This window comes from Drosophila gunungcola, unplaced genomic scaffold (assembly GCF_025200985.1).
Source record: "Drosophila gunungcola strain Sukarami unplaced genomic scaffold, Dgunungcola_SK_2 000001F, whole genome shotgun sequence".
Lineage (NCBI taxonomy): Eukaryota > Metazoa > Arthropoda > Insecta > Diptera > Drosophilidae > Drosophila > Drosophila gunungcola.
In genome coordinates this window covers 9,346,373-9,368,062 of record NW_026453197.1, presented here as the reverse complement: position 1 = coordinate 9,368,062, position 21,690 = coordinate 9,346,373, and the positions used below count along the sequence as shown (strand labels likewise).

Sequence of the window (21,690 nt, the reverse complement as noted above, 5' to 3'; positions counted from 1 at the left end):
AAATATTCTTGAAAACGTTAAAATTATGATTTACTTCCGTATATGTTTAAAAACATTGAAGCTATGATGATTTGCAGCTCAATTATTCGATAGTTTCTATGGCAGCTATATGATATCGTTTTTTATAAAACTAAAAGCGTAATTCTGAACTGTCAAATTACAAAAGAATTTTTTAATTACAAAAAAGAAAAGTTACATTTGTTAAATTTTTTTTATATTTTGCTGTTACCATAGAAGTTTATGTTATGTCGTCTGATATTGACGAAATTTAAACCGTAATTCGAAAATATTTAACCATTTCTATATGACGAAGAAGTAAAAAAAAATTAAAAACAGCAAACTTATAATTTTTTTCATTTATTTATCGGTTGTTCCCATGGGATCTATATATTGCTATATAGAAAGACAATATTTGGGAAAGTTCAATGCAGATAGCTTTAAAACTGAGAGACTAGTTAAATTATATCACCCTCTGCAATGGTATAAATAATATGTCAAAGAAGGGACCGCAGTGAGAATTAGCTCAAATATTATAACCACATTGTTGTGGTTCGAGACTTAGCTAATATTTCCGGAACAAGCGCCATCTGCCGACTAAATGGGTTTGGTTATGTGGCATTTTTTACACACCAATCGACGGTCACTCTAAGCCAGCCGGCATTTACCAAAAACAGAATAATGGCAGATAAAAAGGTAAATTAAATAAAATAATTAAATTTTAGCATTAAATCATTATTTGCATGACGTTGCAGGTTGGCGGCAACAACGACGGCAAGGAGAAGCGCCGCAAGGAATCGATTCTGGACCTCTCCAAGTATTTGGAGAAACAGATCCGCGTGAAATTCGCGGGCGGCCGCGAGGCATCCGGAATTCTCAAGGGCTACGACGCTTTGCTCAATCTGGTGCTGGACAACACTGTGGAGTATCTGCGGGACTCCGACGAGCCGTACAAACTGACCGAGGACTCCACCCGAAGTTTGGGACTGGTGGTGTGCCGCGGAACAGCTTTGGTCCTCATTTGTCCACAGGACGGAGTCGAGAGTATCGCCAATCCCTTTATAACGCAATAATCGGAGGAACAGTAGGTCTAGACTAAGTACAAAAAGCGTTTGTGGAAATGGGATTAAATATATTTAGCGGAGACATACGTATAAATAATGGCTTAAATCTAATTACTCTAGGCCACAGAGTACAACTTTCATTAGCTCGTGAAAAGGAATTTGACTTATCCATAATATTTCAATCGTCCTGGAGTTTAATATTATAAATGTTTTAATACAGGCAAGTTCTAAATTTCTCTAAGACTTTTGTTTCAATTTCATTTCAAAATTATAAATATGATGCACTTTAATTGTTTTTTGTAAGGCTTAAATAATACAAATAATAAATAAAATATTTGAGTATTAAACTCTTTAAATCTAATTAAAAGCCTGGAGTTAATTTGTTTGTTTCTTTCTCAAACCAAAGCCAATTAACTAAGATATTTTATACAAAAAACATGTCTTACGACTCGCTTTAAGGACAGACTAAACATTATGGATAAGTAAACCCCCTATTCGGAGACTTAAAATTGTTAAGCGGGCTATCACCTTAGTCCAAACCAAACTCGTTCCGAATCCAGGGATACTGGGCCGGACACTCCATGCACGTGTAAAAGTAGCGATCCTCCTGCAGCACTCGACTTCGCACCTTGCACACGTTCGGCAAGTTGCAGACCCGCTCCTGGGGATCCAAATCCTTGGGCTTGCAATGCCAGGACTCAAACTGATGCAGTTGATTGCTGGGCGTGGGATGGCGCATCCACTGAATTGCCTGCTGGTTGGTCACAAAATACACATCCGGCAGCTTTTGCAGGTCATCGAGGAATTTCTAAAAGAACAACCATGCTTCAGGAACAACGATAATCAGGTACTTTTCATACTCACCAGGAATGCGTTCAGATAGTCGACCTTCTTGAACCAGGTGGAATGGAAATACAGGCCGAAGGGTGCCCTGTTGCTGAGGTAGTGCCTCTTAAAGTTGTGCGTCAGCATTCTGTACACATCCTCGCCGCTCAAATGCGGAGGGCAACTGTCCACCATGCCGCACATATATTCGCCCGCCTCCAGCTGGTTCATTACCAGTTCCCAGATGCCCGGATAACTCCTGGACGGACAATTCTGATTCACTCCCGTGCAGCTGTGCGGCATTTTGTAGTCCAAGGTATAGGGCCACAAGGGAGGATTGGAATGCGGCGCCACCATAGAGGAGTCGTATACAAAGCCAAACTCCTTCATCATTAAAAACTGACGATTCCAGCCGACGCGCAGAAAGGGCACTCGCATCCCGCGGATCTCCTCCATGCGAACTGCTGCAAATTTATTAATGATATTCGCCTGGCCAACCATTTCATCGAACCAGTCTTCAATTGTGGCATTCTTGGACCACCACATCTCAGGACCGCGATGTCTGCAGGGAGTAGTTATACACTTTAAAACTATAACCTTAACTAAGTTAAACAACTTACGTGACTGAGTGGACGGCGATCTCATGACCATCGTTCCACAGCTTCTGCACATACTGATAGTTGGTAAACGGATGTGAGACATAGAAGGTGCCCTTTATGGGACAACCGTTGGGATTTCTTCTGTTCTGTGTGAATAAAACCTTCGAGAATAGCTCCCAGTTATCGTGATTGATGGCATCATCGAAGGTCAGCAGGATCATCTGGGGTACACTCTGGGCTGGAATACCTCCGGGTATCAGGGTGCCATCTTTCGAGCAGAAGCACTGGGGCAACTGGCATTTGCGTGGATCACAGGCACCGGCCGCATTCGGATCGTGCTCCACATCGCACCAACCCTCGTCGGAGCCATCGGGGCAGTCCACCGATCCGTCGCAGAAGTACTCCTGCGGCAGGCAGGTGCCATCGGCGCAACCCAGCTGGTACGCATCCGCACAATCGGCCATCTCCAGCAGGGGCTTTGGAGCCGGCGTCTCCGCGCTCACATCGCAGTTGTCCACATTCGCCTTGAAGTCACAGATCTGACGCACCACATCGAAGAGCAGTCCCTCGGAGCACTTGAACTCGAACACCTCGCCGTCGAGGCAGAGGAAGTACTTGGCGCACTCGCTGTTCGTCCAGATCTTGTGCACCGGCCTGTTCGGATTCCGATAGAAGCGTGCATCTTGCATGCAACTGGCTGGAGTGGCAGCCACCGCCGCTCCGGAGGTCGAGCGACGATGCCGAGTCGTCTGGTTGCTGATTATTCCATCATTGTCTGCAAAGCAGGCACACATATGTACATAAACTGGGTGTGAGTGTGAGAGTGCCGTGTGTAATTAACTAGGTGACTAATTAATGCGTTGACCCAAAAACGAAACCGCTCACGTCAACCCAAAATTAGCCATTGACTGCCGGTTGCAGCAATATTTTACTTGGATACCAATCACGCACTGGAATGGGAGGTACACACAAAAAGTTGCAAAAAGTCAACTTTTATAAGAAAAACACGACGCAAGCCCACGTTCGCCACTTGAATTGAATTGAAAAATTGGACAAATTTCAAGGAAATATGTTTCACTTACTAATTTAGAAGTGCCTCAAATAATGAGTCGAGTTTTGATGACCTTTTTGATGTGGCTGAGACCTCGATTAACACTACAATTATTTTATCTCATGTTATCTTTCTGCATGGTAAATGGTAAAGATGATTTATATTGAAACTAGTCACGAATTACTATGGCCTTAGCATAAAGAATATACTTAATAATTTAGGACTGATGGCCTTTGATGATTTAATGATTGCTCAAAAAATGATTTAAAGATTAAAAAATACTTTTTAATGGCAATGGGTTTTATAGGATAAAAAAAATAATATATTCTTATATGATTCTCATAAAAATTAACACATGACAAATTGTTCATGCGAACCTTCTGGATATTTTAAATATATATCTCCCGAAAACAATTTTTGGGAACCAAACTTACATTGTTTGAGAACCTTCTGGTTTAATATTACATATCTCGGAAAAACAATTTTTTTAAAAATAAACTTTCTCTATAGAAACCTCTTGGGTACGTTCTGAAAATAGGTACCTCTGCTCCACCTACTCCAAAATACGCCCCCAGCCATGTGCCACATTGTGGCGGATAAGCTGAAATGCGTTTGCATCATGGATTGGCAGCAATGGCCCGTAGCCGTGCCGCACCAGATCGTAACTCAGGCGATTGGGCAAGAGACGCGTGTTGGCCAAATGCAAGATGCGATCTGGAGATACAGTGTATGTATGTATGTACAAACATATATGTATGGCTAATACAGATAGTCCGACTGTCTGTCCGTTTCTATGTATGTATCTCAGGCTCAATCTCCATCTCGATCTCGATCTCTAGCTGGAGCAGCTGGGCAGTTGCTGCATTTAGAAAGTAAATTTATCATCTTGTGTGCCGAAGAGGCCAAGGCAGCGGGTCAGGAAAATTTCAGCAACTGTCATGGGGTTCAATGCACACGCTTTTTGAGCTGTTGCTGGTGCGGTGCACGGGGACACAGTCTCACAGTCCAAAACGCAACCCGACTTGGCCCCACTTGGCTCCCCGTTTGTTATATAACTCCGATCGACAACTTTCACACCCAATGCGCGCGCGCATGCGCATGCCAAAAAATAAAGGCAAGACACGCACCTAAAACCCAATCAAAAGCCGAACAAAAGGGGAGAAATTACCAATGACCAGGGCATCCAGCGAAGACGACATAATTATAATCACAACGAGCAAACTGGACAGGCTGAGTGTGGTTGGGTGGGAGTCGGATTTTCGCGCTGATAACGGTATACGGCGGCGCCGGGCGGAAGCGATGACCTTGACTGTGAAACCCGTTTGGCAATTTACATTTTCCCCCGGGCAGAGCATTTTTCAGCCTGCTTTCCACTTGGCGAGTGTCGTGTGTGTGTGTCTCGAATGTTTATCCGTTTCAGCGCTTTTATTTTCTGTTTAGTGTGCTGCGAGTGGAAAAACTATGGAAAATCGCGACCGGATCCGCACCGAATCAAAGTCGAGTTGTGACTGAAGTCGAGCCAGATGCAGCCAAGGCATTATATATTTGGGCATTTCTCTGACAAGAGGGTAGTTGAGAGTCCCCCAGAGAAAGCTCTTCGCAGTCGGTGCTATATTTATGTTAGTGAGCCAGAGAGCATATTGTTTTGCTATAGGTTTATTAAATAATTTATTCACAAAACAAGGTATACAAATTTCAATGTTACTACATCGCTGGGTTTTCATTTAAAAATGGTTTTTAATTTTTGAAAAGTTTTTTACTACTTCTGCTCACGGCAAATATATTTTTTAAATATGTCTAAATCATAATTTCTTACTATAATTATAATTATAAAATTTATTTTATTTGACTTTATTAAAAAGAGTCAATTAAAATATTGGCATGCTGTTTTAGATATTTTTAAATATTATTTGAAAATAAGTGTCAGATAATAAAACAAAATGCTACAAACCCGTTACCTGAACTTCAAATAAATTTTCAAAAGCGCCAAAATACAAAAGTCATCGGCGCCAAATTATAATAGTGTGGCCGTTCTTATTATTTTAGCGGATACTCACTCCCCAGTTAGCGGAGACACGTTAGAGATGGGAGAACAGCGATGGTGCCCCGCCAAACATCGATATCGCCGATGTTTTGAAAGCGTTGATGACTCTCCCATCTTTAGCGTCTTTTTCCTTTGGCGCCTGGGAAGTTAAGTTCGTATTTTGAGGATTTTACATCGCTTAACCAAGTTCGAATAGTTTTAAGAAAGGGGACAAGATGCAGAAGGCGCGTCCCAGCAAGGGCACGCCCAGGGGAGGCCAGGGTGCAAGTCCGAGCGGTCAGTTCCGGGTGCCGCAACTAACTGCCCAGCAATTGCGGGCCCAGCAACAGCAGGAGGAGGAGGACGCTGCCATGGACGCCCTGGACGATGCCCTGATCTTCGATGACGAGGAGGGCGGCACCCGGATCGGCGACATATACATTCCGCCTCCTGTTCCGCCACATTGCTCCATGGAGAGCGTGGGGCCGCGGCTGATCATCGCGAAGATTGTGAACCACAATTTCAAGAGCTATGCCGGCACAGTGGTACTGGGACCGTTCCACCAGAGTTTCACGGCCATCATTGGACCAAATGGCAGTGGCAAGAGCAATGTCATTGACTCCATGATGTTCGTCTTTGGCTGCCGTGCGAACCGCATTCGCTGCAAGCGCGTCTCAACCCTGATCCACTCCTCCTCGAAATTCCAAAATCTGCGGAGTTGCTCGGTGGCGGTGCACTTCAAGCAGATTGTAGACAAGGGCGACGGCAGCTGCGAAGATGTGCCGAACTCCAACATTGTCATCGAACGCACAGCCATGTCGGACAACTCCTCCTACTATATGGTGAACGGAAAGCGGGCCCAGCTCAAAGATGTGGCCAAACTGCTTAAGCAGCACCATGTGGATCTGGAGCACAATCGCTTCCTCATCCTGCAGGGCGAAGTGGAGTCCATTGCCATGATGAAGCCAAAGGGGCAGACGGAAAACGAAACGGGAATGCTGGAATATCTTGAGGACATTGTGGGCACCAAACGTTATATTCGCCCGCTGCAGCAGATCAACCAGAGGGTGGACCAGCTTACCGACGACCGCACGGAGAAGCACAACCGCTGCAAGCTGGCTGAGCGTGAGATGAAGGATCTGGAGCAGCCCTTCAACGAGGCCGTCGATTATCTGAAAAAGGAGAACGAGATGGTGCGCACCAAGTCCGTTCACATCCAGAAAATTGTGAGCATCAAGAAGACCAAGCTGGAGCAGTACACCAAGGAGCACGAAACGTGTGTGGAAGAGATCAAAACCCACGACGAGGGAACTGCTGCCCTGAGACAAGAACGGGAAGAGAAGGAGACCGTAGTCCGAAAGGAAATCGAGTAAGCACAAATCTTCCGCTTTACTAAGATATTTTTTAATGTATTCGTTATTATTATTATTATTATTAGAGCCTACGAATCTTTGGTAAAGACGCGCGAACAAATCAAAAAAAGGCTGGCGACTGTCGAGAGGGCCCACACCGAAATCCAAAGCACCATGGAGAGCACAAACAAACAGCGCAAGAAGGACAAAACCCAGGTGGAGAAGAACGATAAGGAGCTGGAGGATCTGCACAAGTTGCCTGAAAAAAATCAACGCGAGATCGAGGATTGCACTCAAAAACTGGAGAGTCTGGAAAAGAATAAGGTGACGCTGAATGAAGAACTCGAAAAGCAGCAGGCCGAGCTCACAAATACCACGGCCCCATTGACCGAGAAGCGCCTGCAGCTCAGTGACGATTTGGTGGGCCTCAACGGGAAGGTCAATGCGGCCAAAGCGGAGCTGCAGGTGCTCGAGTCGCAGTTAAAGATCCTCAAACAGGCAGAGACCACCGAGTCCAGGAAATATGAGACCCTAAAGAGCTCATACGAGCAGTCGCAAAAGAGTCTCGAGGAGAAGGTGACCAGGGTGGATGAGTTGAATGAAAGCATTCCTCGCATGAAGAGCGAAATAGCAAACAAGACAGCGGAAGTGGATAAAATGGTCAAAGAGGAGCGTAACCTATCCATGCAGTGCAACAAACTTAGAACAGAGGTAACAAAGACTTCTTTTTCTCCAATCTGATAGTATACAATATTATATTGTTAATAATCCTTCCTTCAGATCAACGAAAGATCGAGCGTTATGCAGGCTCAGCGCTCGAATAACAAAGTTCTGAACTTCCTAATGCGTCTCAAGATGGAGGGCAAAATCCCAGGCATTCTGGGACGCCTCGGTGACTTGGGTGGCATAGATGCCAAGTATGATGTGGCCATTTCTACTGCTTGTGGACGCTTGGACAACATTGTCACGGACAGCTATGACACAGCAGCGGCGGCCATTGCCGCCCTTAAGGAGCACAACGTGGGCCGAGCAACGTTCATCACGCTGGACAAGATTGAGCAACATCGTCGCGATGCCAATTCAAGGATAAACACGTAAGTCAATAATCGATATTTAGATTTGCCTGATGTTAACCGGCTTCTAACTAAATTGCAGACCAGAAAACGTTCCTAGACTATACGATCTCGTTAAGGTGGAGGACGACCGTGTGAGGACAGCCTTCTATTTCGCCCTGCGAAATACATTGGTGTGCGACGACCTGGACCAGGGCACACGGATTGCCTACGGCAGAGAACGCTTCCGGGTGGTGACGTTGCGTGGCGAGATGATCGAGATGACGGGCACGATGTCCGGTGGCGGCAATCGCCCTGTCCGCGGTAAAATGGACACCCAGGTGCGCACCAAGACGGCAGAATCGGCTGACAGCTCGCAGATGACACAGAAGGCTCTGGAAGAGATGCAGATTCAGGCGGAGGAGCTGCAGACGCGGGTTAACTACTGCCAGGAGCAGCAAGGTAGTCTTGAGCGCGAGATTCAAACCCTGAAGATGGTACTGCAGCGGGACGAGGCGGAGTATAAGAAGCTGGCGGTGAGCATTACTTCCCTGGAGCAGCAGATGGCCAGCAATCTGAAACAGTGCGAGGCGCAGCGCCAGCGGATGCTCAAGAAGACAACGGACGAGGGTGCCGTAAAAGAGCTCGAGGAGCAAATAGAAGCAGCCAAGCAAGAGGTGGAACAAGCCCAATTCGCCGAGCAGGCTGTAACCAGCCAAATTGAGGAGATCCAGACCCAATACGATACCCTGAGGAACGACAACGTCAAGCCCGTGGAGGCCAAAATCAAGAAAGTGGGCAGCCAGATCGAGAAGCTGGCCGCCAATGTGCGCTCCTTGAAGGTGGCCTTGACCTCCGCTGATCGCAACATTAAGAAGATCTCTGAAAACAATAATAATCTTCGAGAGAATATAACAGCTGCAGAGGAGAAATTGAAATCGTTAAACGAGGACCGCAATAAGTGTCAGGAGAAGAAGGAGGCGCTGGAAAAGGAAGCCGGGGAGGCGGACGCAGCCATCGAGGGCGCCAAATCTCAATCCTCCGATATCAAGAAACAAATTGATGAGATCACCAAGGAGGAAAATAAAAGAAACCTCGATCGCGTTGAAATAGATGCAAAGTTGCAAGCGGCTGCAGGAAAGATGAATAAGGTGAAGGCAGAAATTCCCGGTTGGCAGTCACAACTGGTCCCATTGAAGCTCAACGAGATTCCTGGAGAAACGGAACCACCAGCGCCCCTCAAAGAGCTCAGTGAGGAGGAGCTGGAAGCGGAGTCCTTGGAGGCGCTGCAGTACAAGCAAACTATGCTGGAGGAAGATCTAAAAACAAAGAAGCCCAACCTGGGATGCATCAAGGAGTTCAACGAAAGGCGCATCGTCTACCTGGACCGCGTCCGTGTCCTGGAGGACATTACCTCCAAGCGAAACGAGATGCGCGACAAGTACGAGGAGGTGCGAAAACGTCGCTACAATGAGTTTATGTCTGGATTCTTCATCATCACGCGAAAACTGAAGGAAATGTACCAGATGATTACGCTGGGCGGCGACGCCGAGCTAGAGCTGGTGGACTCCATGGACCCGTTCAATGAGGGTGTTAACTTCACGGTGCGGCCGCCCAAGAAGAGCTGGAAATACATTTCGAATCTCTCGGGCGGGGAGAAGACTCTTTCCTCGCTGGCCCTGGTATTTGCCCTGCACTACTACAAGCCCTCTCCGCTGTACTTTATGGATGAAATTGATGCGGCGCTTGATTTCAAAAATGTGTCCATTGTGGGCCACTATATTAAGGTGAATATATTCATTACTTATTATTATTAATATGTACTAACGCAACGTATTCTATTTCCTAGGAACGTACGAAGAACGCCCAGTTCATCATTGTTTCACTCCGTGTAAACATGTTCGAACTGGCCAACTATTTGGTGGGCATATACAAAGTCAGCGACTGCACGTCGTCGTGCACCGTGCGAAACCATCCGCCCGACCTGGCCAGTAAGCAGGCGACGCGTCCGCACAGTCAGTATGCAGGCGGAACGGTCGCGCAGGATCAAACCTTGCTGCCCGTGAACAATGAGAACCAATCACCGGATTCTCAAGCCAGACCGTCAGAACAAGTCACCCACATGGGCAAACAGTTGGGCAGGGAAACAACCTTTGCTCCGCCGTTGGAAAGCACGGCAAGAGAAACCATCAGGCCGTCAGAGCCAGGAAGCCAAACGAGCCGTCAGCTAGGAAGAGAAACCACTTTTGCTCCGACAATCGAGAGCACGGGAAGAGGTACCACATTTGAACAAAATGTGGACCGCGCCGTAGTTAAAGATGTACTTGAAGTGCCAAATGCCCCGCAAAGATTCTCCACGGATGTTAACTTGGAGAGCCCGCCCTCATCCCCAACTGTGGATAATGTTTAAAAGCAAAACATTTAAAGTATTATTCCATAGTAAGCTGTAGCTTGATTGAGGCCCGTTTACTCATCTTTATGTTAGGCTGCAAGTTGTAAACGGCAAAAATCGTTATTATATATTAATTTAAACGTTGGTGGGAAAGCGGGCTTTAATATGATTTATATTTATTCAGTAATTTACGTTAACAAAAATCAATAAACACTAGTTATTTTTAAGAAAAAGTACAGCAGCCAATGGCAAAGAAAAATGTGTAAAAGGCTAACCTGTATTTTAAGTTTAATAAAGGCAGTTCTTTTGGCAATGTTTTTTATTTGAAATTATTTTTTTTTTATATTTACATAACTAAGTAAAGCTAGCCATAATCCTAGAGCAAATCCCTTCCAACGCCTCAGTGGTGGTGTTTTTGATATCAGTTATATCCTCGCCAGAGTCGCAGGCCCTGGCTACCTGGGGATCCAGCGGCAAGGAGCCCAACAGCGGTACTCCCATCTCGGCGCACATGGCTGCAGCTCCTCCTGTTTTGGCTGGAAAGATTTCCGAGCTGTTTCCGCAATTGCCGCAACGGAAACTGCTCATGTTCTCGATCACGCCCACAATGGGTATGTTTTGTTTCTTGCAAAAGTTGATCTCCTTGCGTACATCGAGGAGAGCCACCTCCTGCGGCGTGGTCACGACGACGGCCCGAAGGGATTCCGGTTTGTTGTCGTCCTTCAGGTAGGAAACGACCGACAGATGCTCATCGGAGGTGCCAGGCGGAGTGTCCAGCAGCAGCAGATCCAGATTACCCCAATCCACCTCGCTCAAGAACTGTCGAATCATGCCGTTCTTCTTGGGACCTCGCCAAATGATGGCATCGTCCACGGAGCCAAGTAGGAACCCGATGGACATAAGGCACACATTGTCATCGATTCCCACGGGCGACCAGCCAAAACCAGATTGATGCACATTCTCCCCCAAGGCGCCCATCAAACGGGGCTGCGATGGACCACAGATGTCGATGTCCAGGACGCCAAAGTTGCTCTCCGGACAACTCCTGGCTAGAAAGCGGGTCAGCAAGCTGGTCACCGTGCTCTTCCCCACACCGCCCTTGCCCGACAGTATCAGCAGCTTGTTTCGCACATCTTTCAGTGATTCTGCCACCAAAGCCTTGCCGGGATCTTCGACTTTCTTGCTGGGATCGCTGCAGATGCTCTGGTTGGGACAGCCGGCACAGGCGCTCACCTTGCCCGCCTGCTCGCTCTCCGTTCCAGGACAATGTTCCGGTGGGGGTGCCTGCATGGCTTTAATAGTTAAACTTTATTGTGAAATAAAAAATAGTAGCGCGATAACCTAGGCCAGTGTGCCCAGAAAAGATTAGGTTTTTAAATTTCCTAATACCAAAGATTAAATTTGAACTTAATTTAAGCTTGTGAAATATATTATTTGTTCTCCAAAAAAAACCTTTTTATTTTTAAACTAATAAATAAATTTAAACGAATACAAATATTTTTAACTTTTTACAAGAAAGCTTAAATTAGTATTTTTCAGAGTTTTGGTATTTTTTGTACCCACGCAGACGGCCACACTTCACCAAACTATTGCTTGTCATTGCATTTCGGCAACTCACAAACAACTTGGAATTTTCTTGAAACCCACGAAAGTACGTTAATAACTGCAACATGGAAACACTTCTGGGTATCAAGGGTCCCGACTTTGTGATGCTGGCGGCAGACACCACCCACGCCCGCTCCATAATCGTAATGAAGGAGGGTAAGCACGGAGTCTCGTTTTTCTTGGCGGCTTGTGCCTCATTTGCTGGCTTTGCTCGCACCTTTTCCAGATGAGAACAAAATCCACAAGGTGTCGGACAATCTGCTAATATCAACCACCGGCGAATCGGGCGATACGGAGCAGTTTACCGAGTTCATTTCGAAGAACATAGCGCTGTACAAGATGCGCAATGGCTACGATTTGAGTCCACATGCGGCGGCGCATTTCACGCGCAAGAATCTGGCCGAATATCTTCGCAGTCGCACGCCCTACCAGGTGTTTATGTTTGTGGCTGGGTAAGGATGCAGTCTATCAGTTAATCCCAACAATATAACATAAATTCCACCGTCCAGCTATGATCCCAACGAGGGTCCGGAGCTCACCTTCATCGATTACCTGGCCAATGCCAAGTCCCTCAATTATGCCGGTCATGGCTATGGTGCGGTCTTCGCGTCCAGCATTTACGATCGCTACTGGCACCCCAACATCACCCAGGAGGAGGCCTACGATGTCTTCAAGAAGTGCATTGTCGAGATCCAGAAGCGACTGGTCGTCAACCTCAAGAACTTCAATGTCGCCGTGGTGGACAAGGATGGAGTGCGGAATCTGGAACCCATTAGCGCCAAGAGCCTCGCCGAATACAATGCCTCCGCTTAGTTAGATTTTTATTTGAGCATTCTAAATGCACAATTTGTAATAAAATGCGCCTGGATTTTGGCAAACTTTGGTACGAAGTCGGGGTTTATTATTGAACGATAATCTTATTCCATAGTTTTCTTTTTTGCCTTAAAGGATTAATATATTTCTTAGGCACAAATCGCTTGATCACAAATATTTTATTTTTATAAAGAAGTGGAACGAAATAATAGCGTCTTAAATGCTTAGAAAATTATACGAAATAGGTTCGTTTAATAGTTTTATTCTAAGTTTCAAACAATTTTTCTTTTATTTACAAACTCGAAAAAGAATTTCTTTCAGTATCTAAGTGGTATTTTGATATCTCAAGTATTTTCTTTTGTTTCACGGGCAGTCACACTAAAAGTTGTTACACAAAATAAATAATAAATTTTTAAGACAACATGAGCCTCGAACAACAATCAACCGTGGATCCCCTTAATCCCCATGGACTTGGTGAGTTCTCAGAGTAAATAATTGAACCAGTCCACTGATAATCATCCTGCTAGGTGACCCCAACGATACGAGGTTGCGCAAGGTGGAGCGGGAAGTGCTGATACCCAAGATAATGCGGGATCGGGCCAAGGCGGAGTTCTGCTCCAAGGAGGTGGCCGATTTCCAGGAATGCTGCAAGGCCAGCAGCATATTAATGGTGGCCACCTGCCGAAAGCAAAACTCAGCCCTGAAGGAATGCCTCACCCAGTGGTATCAAAACGAGGCCTTCAAGGAGGAGTGCAAACAGATATATTTGCAAGAACGGTCCGATTACCGGAGCACCGGCATACCCAAAAAGCATCGCCTGGAGAAGTTATAGAATCCTGGGAATAGTTCCTTATTGTTGTTTGCTTTGTACAAAAGTTAAGTAATTGAAACGTCGCACAATTGTCTCTGTTACTCGGGTTTCCTGAAGGTCCTCTGGCTTAGCTATATCCTTAGGTTTATGGACAGTTAGAAGCAGCACATCCTTATCCGAAGTTTCAGCCACCCGTTGAACGCCTTTCAAGTTCTTTGACTTATAGTAATCCAAGTCAGAGGGCATTTGAACAATGACCAGGAAGCTGGCGTGGTACAAACTGGGACTTTGTTTGTAGACAACTAAAACAAGAGATGTTACCGAGTGTTGAGAAGGTTAAGTGTCAAAATACTTACGAAAATCCCCGCCAAACTTGATGCCACTCTTGATCACCCAATTCTTGGACTTTAGATACAAATAACATGCCAAGTTTTCCACAAATCGTTCATTTAGCTCGATTGCCGCCTTAAAAAACATGTGGAAGTCCATAAGTGCACCAGTTGGGCTCTTTATATCTAAAATTTCTAGGAAGTAGGCCAGAAAACAGGACTCCTCCATTCCTAGGAGCAGCGTTTCATCTTCATCCCCAGATGTCGGTCCTCCTCGGGATTTGCTTCCTTTGCCAAAACAACCATTGTCATACAGCGATTTAGCCCCACCCGGATCAATTATCTCCACAGAGAGTCCTGTAAATCTTCCTTGAACACGATTACGATTTTCGCAACTCGGAAACGGTGTGAAGCTAAAGTTTTTGTTATAGCAGCGTTTTCTTTTACAGGGAAATGTAAACTGCATTTTTTAAAGACCCTACGTTGAAATTCAAATAATTCGACTTCGTTAGATTATTATTAAAGATGATTTTAAAACATTCTTATACAAACTATAATTGACAAAATAAATAAATAAATAGTTTGGTTCAGGCAAAAATACCAAAACAAAGAGTTTTGGTTTCTTCAGAAAATATTAGCGATGGTATATTGTAACATTCCATGCACGGTCATACTGAAATAATGGTAAACAAAAACAAAGACCTAAATTAGTCCTATTATAATAACTTTGTTTTAGAAAAATGGAAGAGGATGAAGTATGCCGAGTTTGCCTGCAACAGGGCGGAGATATGATCAATATATTCGATAGTGAACCAGAACAGGAAATATGCATTTCGGAATTGATTGCCCAGTGGTCCGGCTATCAAGTTAAAAGAGGAGACCTACTTCCGGAAACCATCTGCCCAACATGCTTAAAGGATGCTCGAGCCACATTTGAGTTTACCAGAAAGTTCGAAAAGGAGGATTTATGCAGTTTTTCGGATGGCGATGACTCGATTAACGACGTGGGAAGGGGGATCCATGTTCCAGATAATAATGCCCTGGAGTACCGGGTGAAAAACGAGCCTGTTGATGATGATATATACATGGAGTCAGTTTGTGAAGTATCACGCAACAAGATTGATCAATCAAATAACGATCTGTTCGAGGAAGACGTGTGCAAGATAGAAGTCAGTGAAAATGACAATTCTCTTAAGGCTGCATCAGATCATAATACCATTCCAAAGCTTACGGACATATCTTCTCGCGGAAAACGGCGCTACAAGTGTTCCCTGTGCCCAAAGTCTTTTGTGGTGGCTTCTCAGTTTAGTCAACATATACTGACCCATTCGGGAGATGATGCCGATGAATGTCCAACGTGGGGTTTGTCTGAACCAGATCCTAAAACCATCGCTTACGAAGAGGACGATTATATTCCGCCGCCTGTAACAGATTCACCTCCTAAAAAAAAGCAAAGTAAACGGCACGTGAAATCTTTTACACACGCAACCAATTCAAAGCAACACATTCCTAACCATTCGGGAGATAAAACCGATAAAAAAGATAGATCGAAATCTGATTTGCCTGCATCAGAACTTAAACACACTGCTTATATGCCTTACAAATGTAATTATTGTCCAAAGTATTTCAAGAATTCAAAATCCCTTAAGTTGCATGCCCGTACACATAGTAAGCGGTTAAGGTGCTCCTATTGCCCAAAGACTTTTGCGGAGGCACAACACTTAAAGAAACACATTGAGGATCACTCCGATAGTCCAAAGACTCTAACTACATCGGAAACTAAGAAACGGAAGTTTAAATGTCCCCAGTGTCCCAAGTCTTTTCCGTATTCCTCGAGCTGTAGTCGACACCTTTTGAGCCACTCGGAGATACGACCGTACAAGTGCCCCCACTGTCCAAATTCCTACGCACGTCCCTATGCTCTCAGAGCCCACGTTTTTTCCCACTCCGGAGAAAGACCGCATAAGTGCAATCAATGTTCCAAGACTTATTTACGGATTTATCATCTCAAGGCCCACTTGTTGACTCACAAGATAAAGCGGGGCAAGGACAACCCGTACTGGTGTTCCCAATGCAAGAAGTCCTTCCTGTCCACATCGAATCTGAATCGACACACCCGGCTGCACTCTGGGGACAAACCTCACAAGTGTGACGACTGCGAAAAGAGTTTTTCCCGTGCCAGCGATCTTAGAAATCACAACCGTTCTCATACGGGTGAAAAACCCTATAAGTGCGCTTTTTGCCCAAAGTCTTTTTCGGTTAGTACAAATATGCACAAACACCAAAGGATGTGCAAGCTTGAAACTTCAAATTGACGATTATATCATAGCTTCCAAATATATTTTTAAATAATACATTGTCAAAACTTAAATACTTTTTTTTTTGGATGTAAAGAATTTATTCTTTGGTGGTGGGTTAGCAGAAAAAATTGATAATAGGTCATTATTAATGTTGTTCATAAATATTGATATAGGCAAGTTTTATTCAAAGTTCGGAATTCAAAATCGTCGATTTTGTAACGGCAATGTTAAATCGTTGTTTTTTTAACATTTCTATGTTAGTTTAGCCGTTTCCTAACATTGGGCAGCGCTGCGGCAGAGGGAAAGCTGAGTAGAGATGGGAAAACACCGATGTTGCCCCGCCAAACATCGATGAAACCGATTGAAAACATCGATGACATCGATGTTGGCACGATGTCTTCCCACCTCTATGCAGAAAAGTCACAAGACCAGTCAGCTGAATTTCGGTGCGTAGTGTGAAAAACACTCGGTTATATTTGATAAATTTTCATAAATTCTGTGCTTGAATTTGTGTGTGCCGAGCGTCGTCGCAAGAAAGCCCTCAAAATGACTACCGCCTTGTATTTGCCCGAGGAAAACATCGGTGAGTTTCCGTTTCTGCGCCCCGCACTCGACCTCTGTGGAAAAATCGAAGTACGAGTGTGTGGGTGTGGGGGTGCTAACTGGCTGTCCAGGGAAGCACCCCATCATATATAACTCCCCCATTAACCTGGTTTCTTGGACATCCATACGACCGTAGACATGATTGCTGCCACCTCGGTGCTGCAGCAGCAGGCGGCGGACATCAGGACCAGGACGATTAACTGGGCATCCTACATGCAGTCGCAGATGATCAGCGAGGAGGACTACAAGGCGATCAGCGCCCTGGACAAGTCACGTGCCAGCCACTTGGCCCAGAACTCCAGCCAGGTGGTCAAGACGCTGCTGAATCTGGTCTCCCATCTGTCCAAGGACTCGACCATCCAGTACATACTCGTGCTGCTGGACGACCTGCTGCAGGAGGATCGCTCGCGGGTGGATCTGTTCCACGAGACGGCCGGCAAGCTGAAGCAGTGCATCTGGGGTCCGTTCCTGAACCTGCTGAACCGCCAGGACGGCTTCATCGTCAACATGTCGTCGCGCATCCTGGCCAAGTTCGCCTGCTGGGGCCACGAGACCATGCCCAAGTCCGATCTGAACTTCTATCTGCAGTTCCTCAAGGATCAGCTGGCCAGCAATGTAAGTCTGCATGTGCGTGAGCTAGGTATGAGCCCTCCGAGAGCATGTATATGTTGTCTATGATCTGTACATAAGGGCAGAAGAGCATGTGAAGAATGTTTCAGCAACTATTTTTAAGCAATTCTTGCACTGGTGAAAGATTGGATAAAATGTTCCCAGTGCAAATATTGCTAATAATTTTGTATTTAGTACAAATTTGCAAGTATAAGCAATTCTTGCACTGGTGTAGAAACAATGGGCTGTCATTTCAATTAGAATTATTTAGCCACCAGTGCAATTATTACAAATTGTTTTATATATAGACAAAATTAGCTTTTTTATTTATAAGTTAGCTGACAGCATGTGATATAATCTTCAAAGTTTGATAACCTATAACATGTTGAGATGGCATGATTTTTGTTTGATTGATTGAACTACTTTATTTCTCCTTTCCAATTGCAAAATTTTAGCAGGGATTGTAGAGATTTTAAACTAATCCCTTGACTATTCTCCATGCATAACTCATTCGATATGAACTTAAATTAATTACCTAACTCTGTTTAAAGCTAACAAACCTAATAATCAACTGCCTGCATGCTTTGCCAGTATTTCTTTCTGTATATATAAATATATCTAATTAAAACCAAACAAAACAGACCTCGGATAGGTCCAGATACCAAACAAAACTGACCTTGTCTTGGTTAAAATACTCGTGAAATCTCAGCAAATGAGAAGTCTTAATGAGTTACTTACATTATGCCATACATCAGCACTCAGAATCTTGTCACTTCATATTCAAACCGTATATTATCCTGGATATACAATCCGGCCACCTCACCCCTCCCGATCATCACGTGCAGTCGTGTGTCATGTCTCACAGCATAGCACCAGAATATAATTTTGTTATTTACCTTGTGTTCTTGTCATCAAAACGTATTTATCTGTTCCGCTGCACTTGAACCCTGTGAACAATTTTAATTTATATGCAATTTACCATCTATGAATCGATTGAATCGATGTCTGTGGACGAACCACCCCCACGTCCTACGACCCACGACCTCTGATCCGACCCTAGGGCTTAGCGTATCTGCAAGAGATGGCCCTGCTGGCCAAGCGGACACAAACGATCATTGTGCACACGCATCAACAGCATGGCAAAGACAAAGACCACCATGGCCACCAGTACAGTCCCACACTGGCCCAGCTGCAGCAGCAGCACGAGCTGGCCGAGAGGGCCAACGAGAGCTATCGGGAGGTGGGCGGTAGCAGTGATTACCAGCAGCAGGACGGCAAATGTGTGATACCGGTATTCCAAACAACTAAACCAAACTCGCAGCAATACTATCGCCGAAACAACAAAACATCCACTTACCCACCCACCAAAACACACAAAAACACAAATAAACTATCAAACATTTATGGGCACACAAGCGAACACAGTCGATAAGATCAGGAATTTCTTAAAAAAATATTAATTTGAAAATCTGTTAAACTTGGAAGCTTAAAACTGAAAATTTTAAAGTGGTTGTTAAGAAGGGGGACCGTTTCTCGATCATATTCGTAAAGAATCGACTTCTTTCGACTGTGATCCGTGTGTTTGTGTAGTGTTTGTGTTTCTTAGTCTATTTCGTAACTGTTTACTAACCCGACTAATAGCGCGTGAGAGGAAAGCAGGAGAATCCGGCTCGAGGGTCCTGGCAACCAGTGTTGTCATGCAATGAATAAAAACATACCAGTGTGGTGTAACGGTAATAAAAGGTCCAGGTGATGGTTATAACTACACGAAAATCACCCAAAATTACACAAAGATAAACCAATGGCATAAGGTTCGAAACCCCATTGATGTTGCATCTTCAATTGTCTATAAATGTTGTCCACTCTCTTTTCCACTTTGTTTCCCCTACCGTACGTAGCTTTTAGTAATTATCGTTGTTGTAGCTAGTGAAAAATAGATTCCAGCTGATATCGTCATAACTAACAAACCTAACCAGCGACTTGTAAGGTCGAATACGAGAATAAACTAATGGGAACTTTTATTGTTAATATATAGAACAACGAATACATCCAATCGGTGGCCCGGTGCCTGCAGATGATGCTCCGCGTGGATGAGTACCGATTCGCCTTTGTGGGCGTCGATGGAATCAGCACTCTGATTCGCATACTCTCGACCCGTGTCAACTTCCAGGTGAGTTTGAAATTGAAATGCGTAAATTGTTTGGTACAATTTAAATTCGATTTCTTATTCATAGGTGCAATACCAGTTGATCTTCTGCCTGTGGGTGCTGACCTTCAATCCCCTGCTGGCCGCCAAGATGAACAAGTTCAGCGTGATCCCCATCCTGGCTGATATCCTCAGCGATTGTGCCAAGGAGAAGGTGACCCGCATTATCCTCGCGGTCTTCCGCAATTTGATCGAGAAGCCGGAGGATTCATCGGTGGCCAAGGACCATTGCATCGCCATGGTCCAGTGCAAGGTGCTGAAGCAGCTATCCATTTTCGAGCAGCGACGTTTCGACGACGAGGACATCACCGCCGATGTGGAGTACCTCAGCGAGAAGCTGCAGAACTCGGTGCAGGACCTGAGCTCCTTCGATGAGTACGCCACTGAGGTGCGCAGCGGTCGCTTGGAATGGTCGCCTGTCCACAAGTCGGCCAAGTTCTGGCGCGAGAATGCCCAGCGCCTGAACGAGAAGAACTACGAGCTGCTGCGCATCCTCGTTCACCTGCTGGAGACCTCCAAGGACGCCATCATCCTCTCCGTCGCCTGCTTTGACATCGGAGAGTATGTGCGTCACTATCCCCGCGGCAAGCAGTGAGTATATAGTGAAGATATGTGAAATCTTTTATTTTGAAATTTATTTACATTTAATTTAATCAATTTTAATTTAATTAAAATTAATTTAAATTGAAAACCCACTTTAAAAAATAGCGAGAGCCCGTTTAACTTTCTAATGCACTATACATAACATTTATAAATCTTTATTCCTTAGTGTCCTGGAGCAACTGGGTGGCAAACAGATCGTAATGCAGCATTTGGGTCACGAGGATCCCAATGTGCGGTACGAAGCCCTGCTGGCCGTGCAAAAACTGATGGTACACAACTGGTTAGTATGGATTTCGAATACCTATCCTCTCATGCCTCCCCCAAACCCGCATACAGGTGCTGTGATCCTCATATCGTTTTCTTACAATCCTTGACCAAGATTATCACCAAAATTCTCTGTGTATTCAATGAGCTTTTGTTTCTCTCTTTGTTTTTATTAGGGAATACCTGGGCAAGCAGTTGGAGAAGGAAAACGAGAACCAGAAACAAGGTGCCGCCCCTATCTCCGGCAAGGCCTAAGTGGTCCAATCAATCAGTCATCCATGCACACAGGCACACAACAAATTTTTTGGCCAGGCCGCCAGCCTGAGACCTTAACTAACAATAAGAGTCGTGCAGGGATTTATAACTCCACCCTGATCCTCCACTTCTCCACCACAATTTCTGATGTTTGTTCTTGCTACCTTTAAGCGCATGTTTTTTTCCTGCTTAAACTAAGTTCTTGTTTAGCCCATACCTCCGTCTACGCCCATTACACCCTCAGCCCATAGAACGTATTGAGAGAACAATTCGATTTTTTGTTGGCATTCCAAAAAACTCAATTCATTGTAATGGCAGAGCAAATACAAACAGCTATCCTTCAAGATGTTCCATTCAAATCAATTGTTTATATTTTGTTGTTATTATTATTTGTGTTCTTAATTTTATGTGTGCGCCGCTGTACAGAGTTTTTCTAAACCAGATGATATGCACTTCTTATGTATTATAATCGCGTCAGCACATCCACAACTAAACAAAAAACAAAACAAAGAAAACAAAAATATATTGTATAAACCTATCAAGTATTTCTTTCATTAAAAACTAAAGCAAATAAGCATAATTGAAATGAAAACATGTATTGCATAATAAAGTTGTTATTAAATTGTATGATAAAGTTTTGCGAGTGTAAAAGAAAATATACATAAATTAGCCAAAATTATTCAAGTGTTTTTTGAAACAATTGGTGTGTGATTTAAGAGAGTAATATAATTTGTTGGGCGAAATGTACCTCTCTCTTTCAATATTGCTATCTAAGTGTGACTCAATATTTGATTAGGAATTTCTTTAAGGTTTTAGATATCGGTTCTTATCTAGGGCTCGAGACCCATGGGAATCTCTTATTGGCCTCTCTGCACTACTATTTGGTAAAGGCACGTGATGCAGTATTAGTTACCTCTCTTTATTGTTTAACGTGACC

General features: G+C 44.5%; 9 protein-coding genes across 10 annotated transcripts; 6 read left to right on the top strand and 3 right to left on the bottom strand.

The window, feature by feature from the left end:
• Positions 1–590: 590 nt before the first annotated feature.
• LOC128262409 (U6 snRNA-associated Sm-like protein LSm7) lies at positions 591–1,158 on the top strand. The gene is made up of 2 exons (XM_052996649.1): positions 591–693; positions 753–1,158. The coding sequence occupies exons 1-2, from the start codon at positions 679–681 to the stop codon at positions 1,068–1,070; spliced, it is 333 nt and encodes a 110-aa protein (XP_052852609.1). The 5' UTR covers positions 591–678; the 3' UTR covers positions 1,071–1,158.
• A 36-nt stretch (positions 1,159–1,194) lies between these two features.
• LOC128262408 (chitin deacetylase 1) lies at positions 1,195–5,032 on the bottom strand. The gene is made up of 4 exons (XM_052996648.1): positions 4,705–5,032; positions 2,507–3,260; positions 1,926–2,448; positions 1,195–1,869 (listed from the first exon to the last, which is right to left on the bottom strand). The coding sequence occupies exons 1-4, from the start codon at positions 4,889–4,891 to the stop codon at positions 1,591–1,593; spliced, it is 1,743 nt and encodes a 580-aa protein (XP_052852608.1). The 5' UTR covers positions 4,892–5,032; the 3' UTR covers positions 1,195–1,590.
• Positions 5,033–5,670: 638 nt separating this feature from the next.
• On the top strand, positions 5,671–10,684 carry LOC128262292 (structural maintenance of chromosomes protein 4). Its single transcript, XM_052996458.1, has 5 exons — positions 5,671–6,928; positions 6,998–7,622; positions 7,692–8,005; positions 8,067–9,750; positions 9,813–10,684. Exons 1-5 carry the CDS (start codon positions 5,796–5,798, stop codon positions 10,371–10,373), a joined length of 4,317 nt encoding a protein of 1,438 aa, XP_052852418.1. The 5' UTR covers positions 5,671–5,795; the 3' UTR covers positions 10,374–10,684.
• Positions 10,582–11,703, bottom strand: LOC128262302 (cytosolic Fe-S cluster assembly factor NUBP1 homolog). The gene has a single exon (XM_052996477.1). The coding sequence runs from the start codon at positions 11,643–11,645 to the stop codon at positions 10,710–10,712; it is 936 nt and encodes a 311-aa protein (XP_052852437.1). The 5' UTR covers positions 11,646–11,703; the 3' UTR covers positions 10,582–10,709.
• Positions 11,704–11,925: 222 nt separating this feature from the next.
• LOC128262305 (probable proteasome subunit beta type-2) lies at positions 11,926–12,850 on the top strand. Its single transcript, XM_052996480.1, has 3 exons — positions 11,926–12,116; positions 12,187–12,412; positions 12,470–12,850. Exons 1-3 carry the CDS (start codon positions 12,026–12,028, stop codon positions 12,771–12,773), a joined length of 621 nt encoding a protein of 206 aa, XP_052852440.1. The 5' UTR covers positions 11,926–12,025; the 3' UTR covers positions 12,774–12,850.
• Positions 12,851–13,091: 241 nt separating this feature from the next.
• LOC128262307 (COX assembly mitochondrial protein homolog) lies at positions 13,092–13,667 on the top strand. The gene is made up of 2 exons (XM_052996482.1): positions 13,092–13,247; positions 13,301–13,667. The coding sequence occupies exons 1-2, from the start codon at positions 13,196–13,198 to the stop codon at positions 13,603–13,605; spliced, it is 357 nt and encodes a 118-aa protein (XP_052852442.1). The 5' UTR covers positions 13,092–13,195; the 3' UTR covers positions 13,606–13,667.
• On the bottom strand, positions 13,624–14,496 carry LOC128262304 (tRNA-splicing endonuclease subunit Sen2). Its single transcript, XM_052996479.1, has 2 exons — positions 13,941–14,496; positions 13,624–13,886 (listed from the first exon to the last, which is right to left on the bottom strand). Exons 1-2 carry the CDS (start codon positions 14,377–14,379, stop codon positions 13,624–13,626), a joined length of 702 nt encoding a protein of 233 aa, XP_052852439.1. The 5' UTR covers positions 14,380–14,496.
• A 78-nt stretch (positions 14,497–14,574) lies between these two features.
• Positions 14,575–16,284, top strand: LOC128262297 (zinc finger protein 883-like). The gene is made up of 2 exons (XM_052996470.1): positions 14,575–14,597; positions 14,650–16,284. The coding sequence occupies exon 2, from the start codon at positions 14,654–14,656 to the stop codon at positions 16,226–16,228; it is 1,575 nt and encodes a 524-aa protein (XP_052852430.1). The 5' UTR covers positions 14,575–14,597; positions 14,650–14,653; the 3' UTR covers positions 16,229–16,284.
• Positions 16,285–16,607: 323 nt separating this feature from the next.
• LOC128262296 (V-type proton ATPase subunit H) lies at positions 16,608–21,432 on the top strand. Of its 2 annotated transcripts, XM_052996468.1 has the most exons (7): positions 16,608–16,796; positions 16,953–17,431; positions 18,486–18,716; positions 19,461–19,595; positions 19,660–20,222; positions 20,401–20,514; positions 20,675–21,432. In XM_052996468.1, exons 1-7 carry the CDS (start codon positions 16,760–16,762, stop codon positions 20,751–20,753), a joined length of 1,638 nt encoding a protein of 545 aa, XP_052852428.1. In that variant the 5' UTR covers positions 16,608–16,759; the 3' UTR covers positions 20,754–21,432. The 2 variants fall into 2 exon arrangements, with proteins under 2 accessions (XP_052852428.1, XP_052852429.1); XM_052996469.1 differs by lacking the exon at positions 18,486–18,716 and having other exon boundaries at positions 16,610–16,796.
• The last annotated feature ends 258 nt before the right edge of the window (positions 21,433–21,690 follow it).

What these genes read in the sequence shown, in the direction of transcription:
- LOC128262408 (XM_052996648.1), bottom strand. Translation starts at nt 4,891, where the DNA reads ATGCTCTGCCCGGGGGAAAATGTAAATTGCCAAACGGGTTTCACAGTC. An exon ending in GCTGGATGCCCTGGTCATTG is followed by an intron (nt 3,261 to 4,704) that starts GTAATTTCTCCC and finishes CCTGCTTTGCAG; the next exon opens with ACAATGATGGAATAATCAGC. An exon ending in ACTATCTGAACGCATTCCTG is followed by an intron (nt 1,870 to 1,925) that starts GTGAGTATGAAA and finishes TTGTTCTTTTAG; the next exon opens with AAATTCCTCGATGACCTGCA.
- LOC128262292 (XM_052996458.1), top strand. Translation starts at nt 5,796, where the DNA reads ATGCAGAAGGCGCGTCCCAGCAAGGGCACGCCCAGGGGAGGCCAGGGT. An exon ending in GTAGTCCGAAAGGAAATCGA is followed by an intron (nt 6,929 to 6,997) that starts GTAAGCACAAAT and finishes TATTATTATTAG; the next exon opens with AGCCTACGAATCTTTGGTAA. An exon ending in GCAACAAACTTAGAACAGAG is followed by an intron (nt 7,623 to 7,691) that starts GTAACAAAGACT and finishes TCCTTCCTTCAG; the next exon opens with ATCAACGAAAGATCGAGCGT.
- LOC128262302 (XM_052996477.1), bottom strand. Translation starts at nt 11,645, where the DNA reads ATGCAGGCACCCCCACCGGAACATTGTCCTGGAACGGAGAGCGAGCAG.
- LOC128262305 (XM_052996480.1), top strand. Translation starts at nt 12,026, where the DNA reads ATGGAAACACTTCTGGGTATCAAGGGTCCCGACTTTGTGATGCTGGCG. An exon ending in CATAATCGTAATGAAGGAGG is followed by an intron (nt 12,117 to 12,186) that starts GTAAGCACGGAG and finishes CACCTTTTCCAG; the next exon opens with ATGAGAACAAAATCCACAAG. An exon ending in GTGTTTATGTTTGTGGCTGG is followed by an intron (nt 12,413 to 12,469) that starts GTAAGGATGCAG and finishes TCCACCGTCCAG; the next exon opens with CTATGATCCCAACGAGGGTC.
- LOC128262307 (XM_052996482.1), top strand. Translation starts at nt 13,196, where the DNA reads ATGAGCCTCGAACAACAATCAACCGTGGATCCCCTTAATCCCCATGGA. An exon ending in CCTTAATCCCCATGGACTTG is followed by an intron (nt 13,248 to 13,300) that starts GTGAGTTCTCAG and finishes TCATCCTGCTAG; the next exon opens with GTGACCCCAACGATACGAGG.
- LOC128262304 (XM_052996479.1), bottom strand. Translation starts at nt 14,379, where the DNA reads ATGCAGTTTACATTTCCCTGTAAAAGAAAACGCTGCTATAACAAAAAC. An exon ending in CAAGTTTGGCGGGGATTTTC is followed by an intron (nt 13,887 to 13,940) that starts GTAAGTATTTTG and finishes CTCTTGTTTTAG; the next exon opens with TTGTCTACAAACAAAGTCCC.
- LOC128262297 (XM_052996470.1), top strand. Translation starts at nt 14,654, where the DNA reads ATGGAAGAGGATGAAGTATGCCGAGTTTGCCTGCAACAGGGCGGAGAT.
- LOC128262296 (XM_052996468.1), top strand. Translation starts at nt 16,760, where the DNA reads ATGACTACCGCCTTGTATTTGCCCGAGGAAAACATCG. An exon ending in ACGGCAAATGTGTGATACCG is followed by an intron (nt 18,717 to 19,460) that starts GTATTCCAAACA and finishes GTTAATATATAG; the next exon opens with AACAACGAATACATCCAATC. An exon ending in CGACCCGTGTCAACTTCCAG is followed by an intron (nt 19,596 to 19,659) that starts GTGAGTTTGAAA and finishes TCTTATTCATAG; the next exon opens with GTGCAATACCAGTTGATCTT.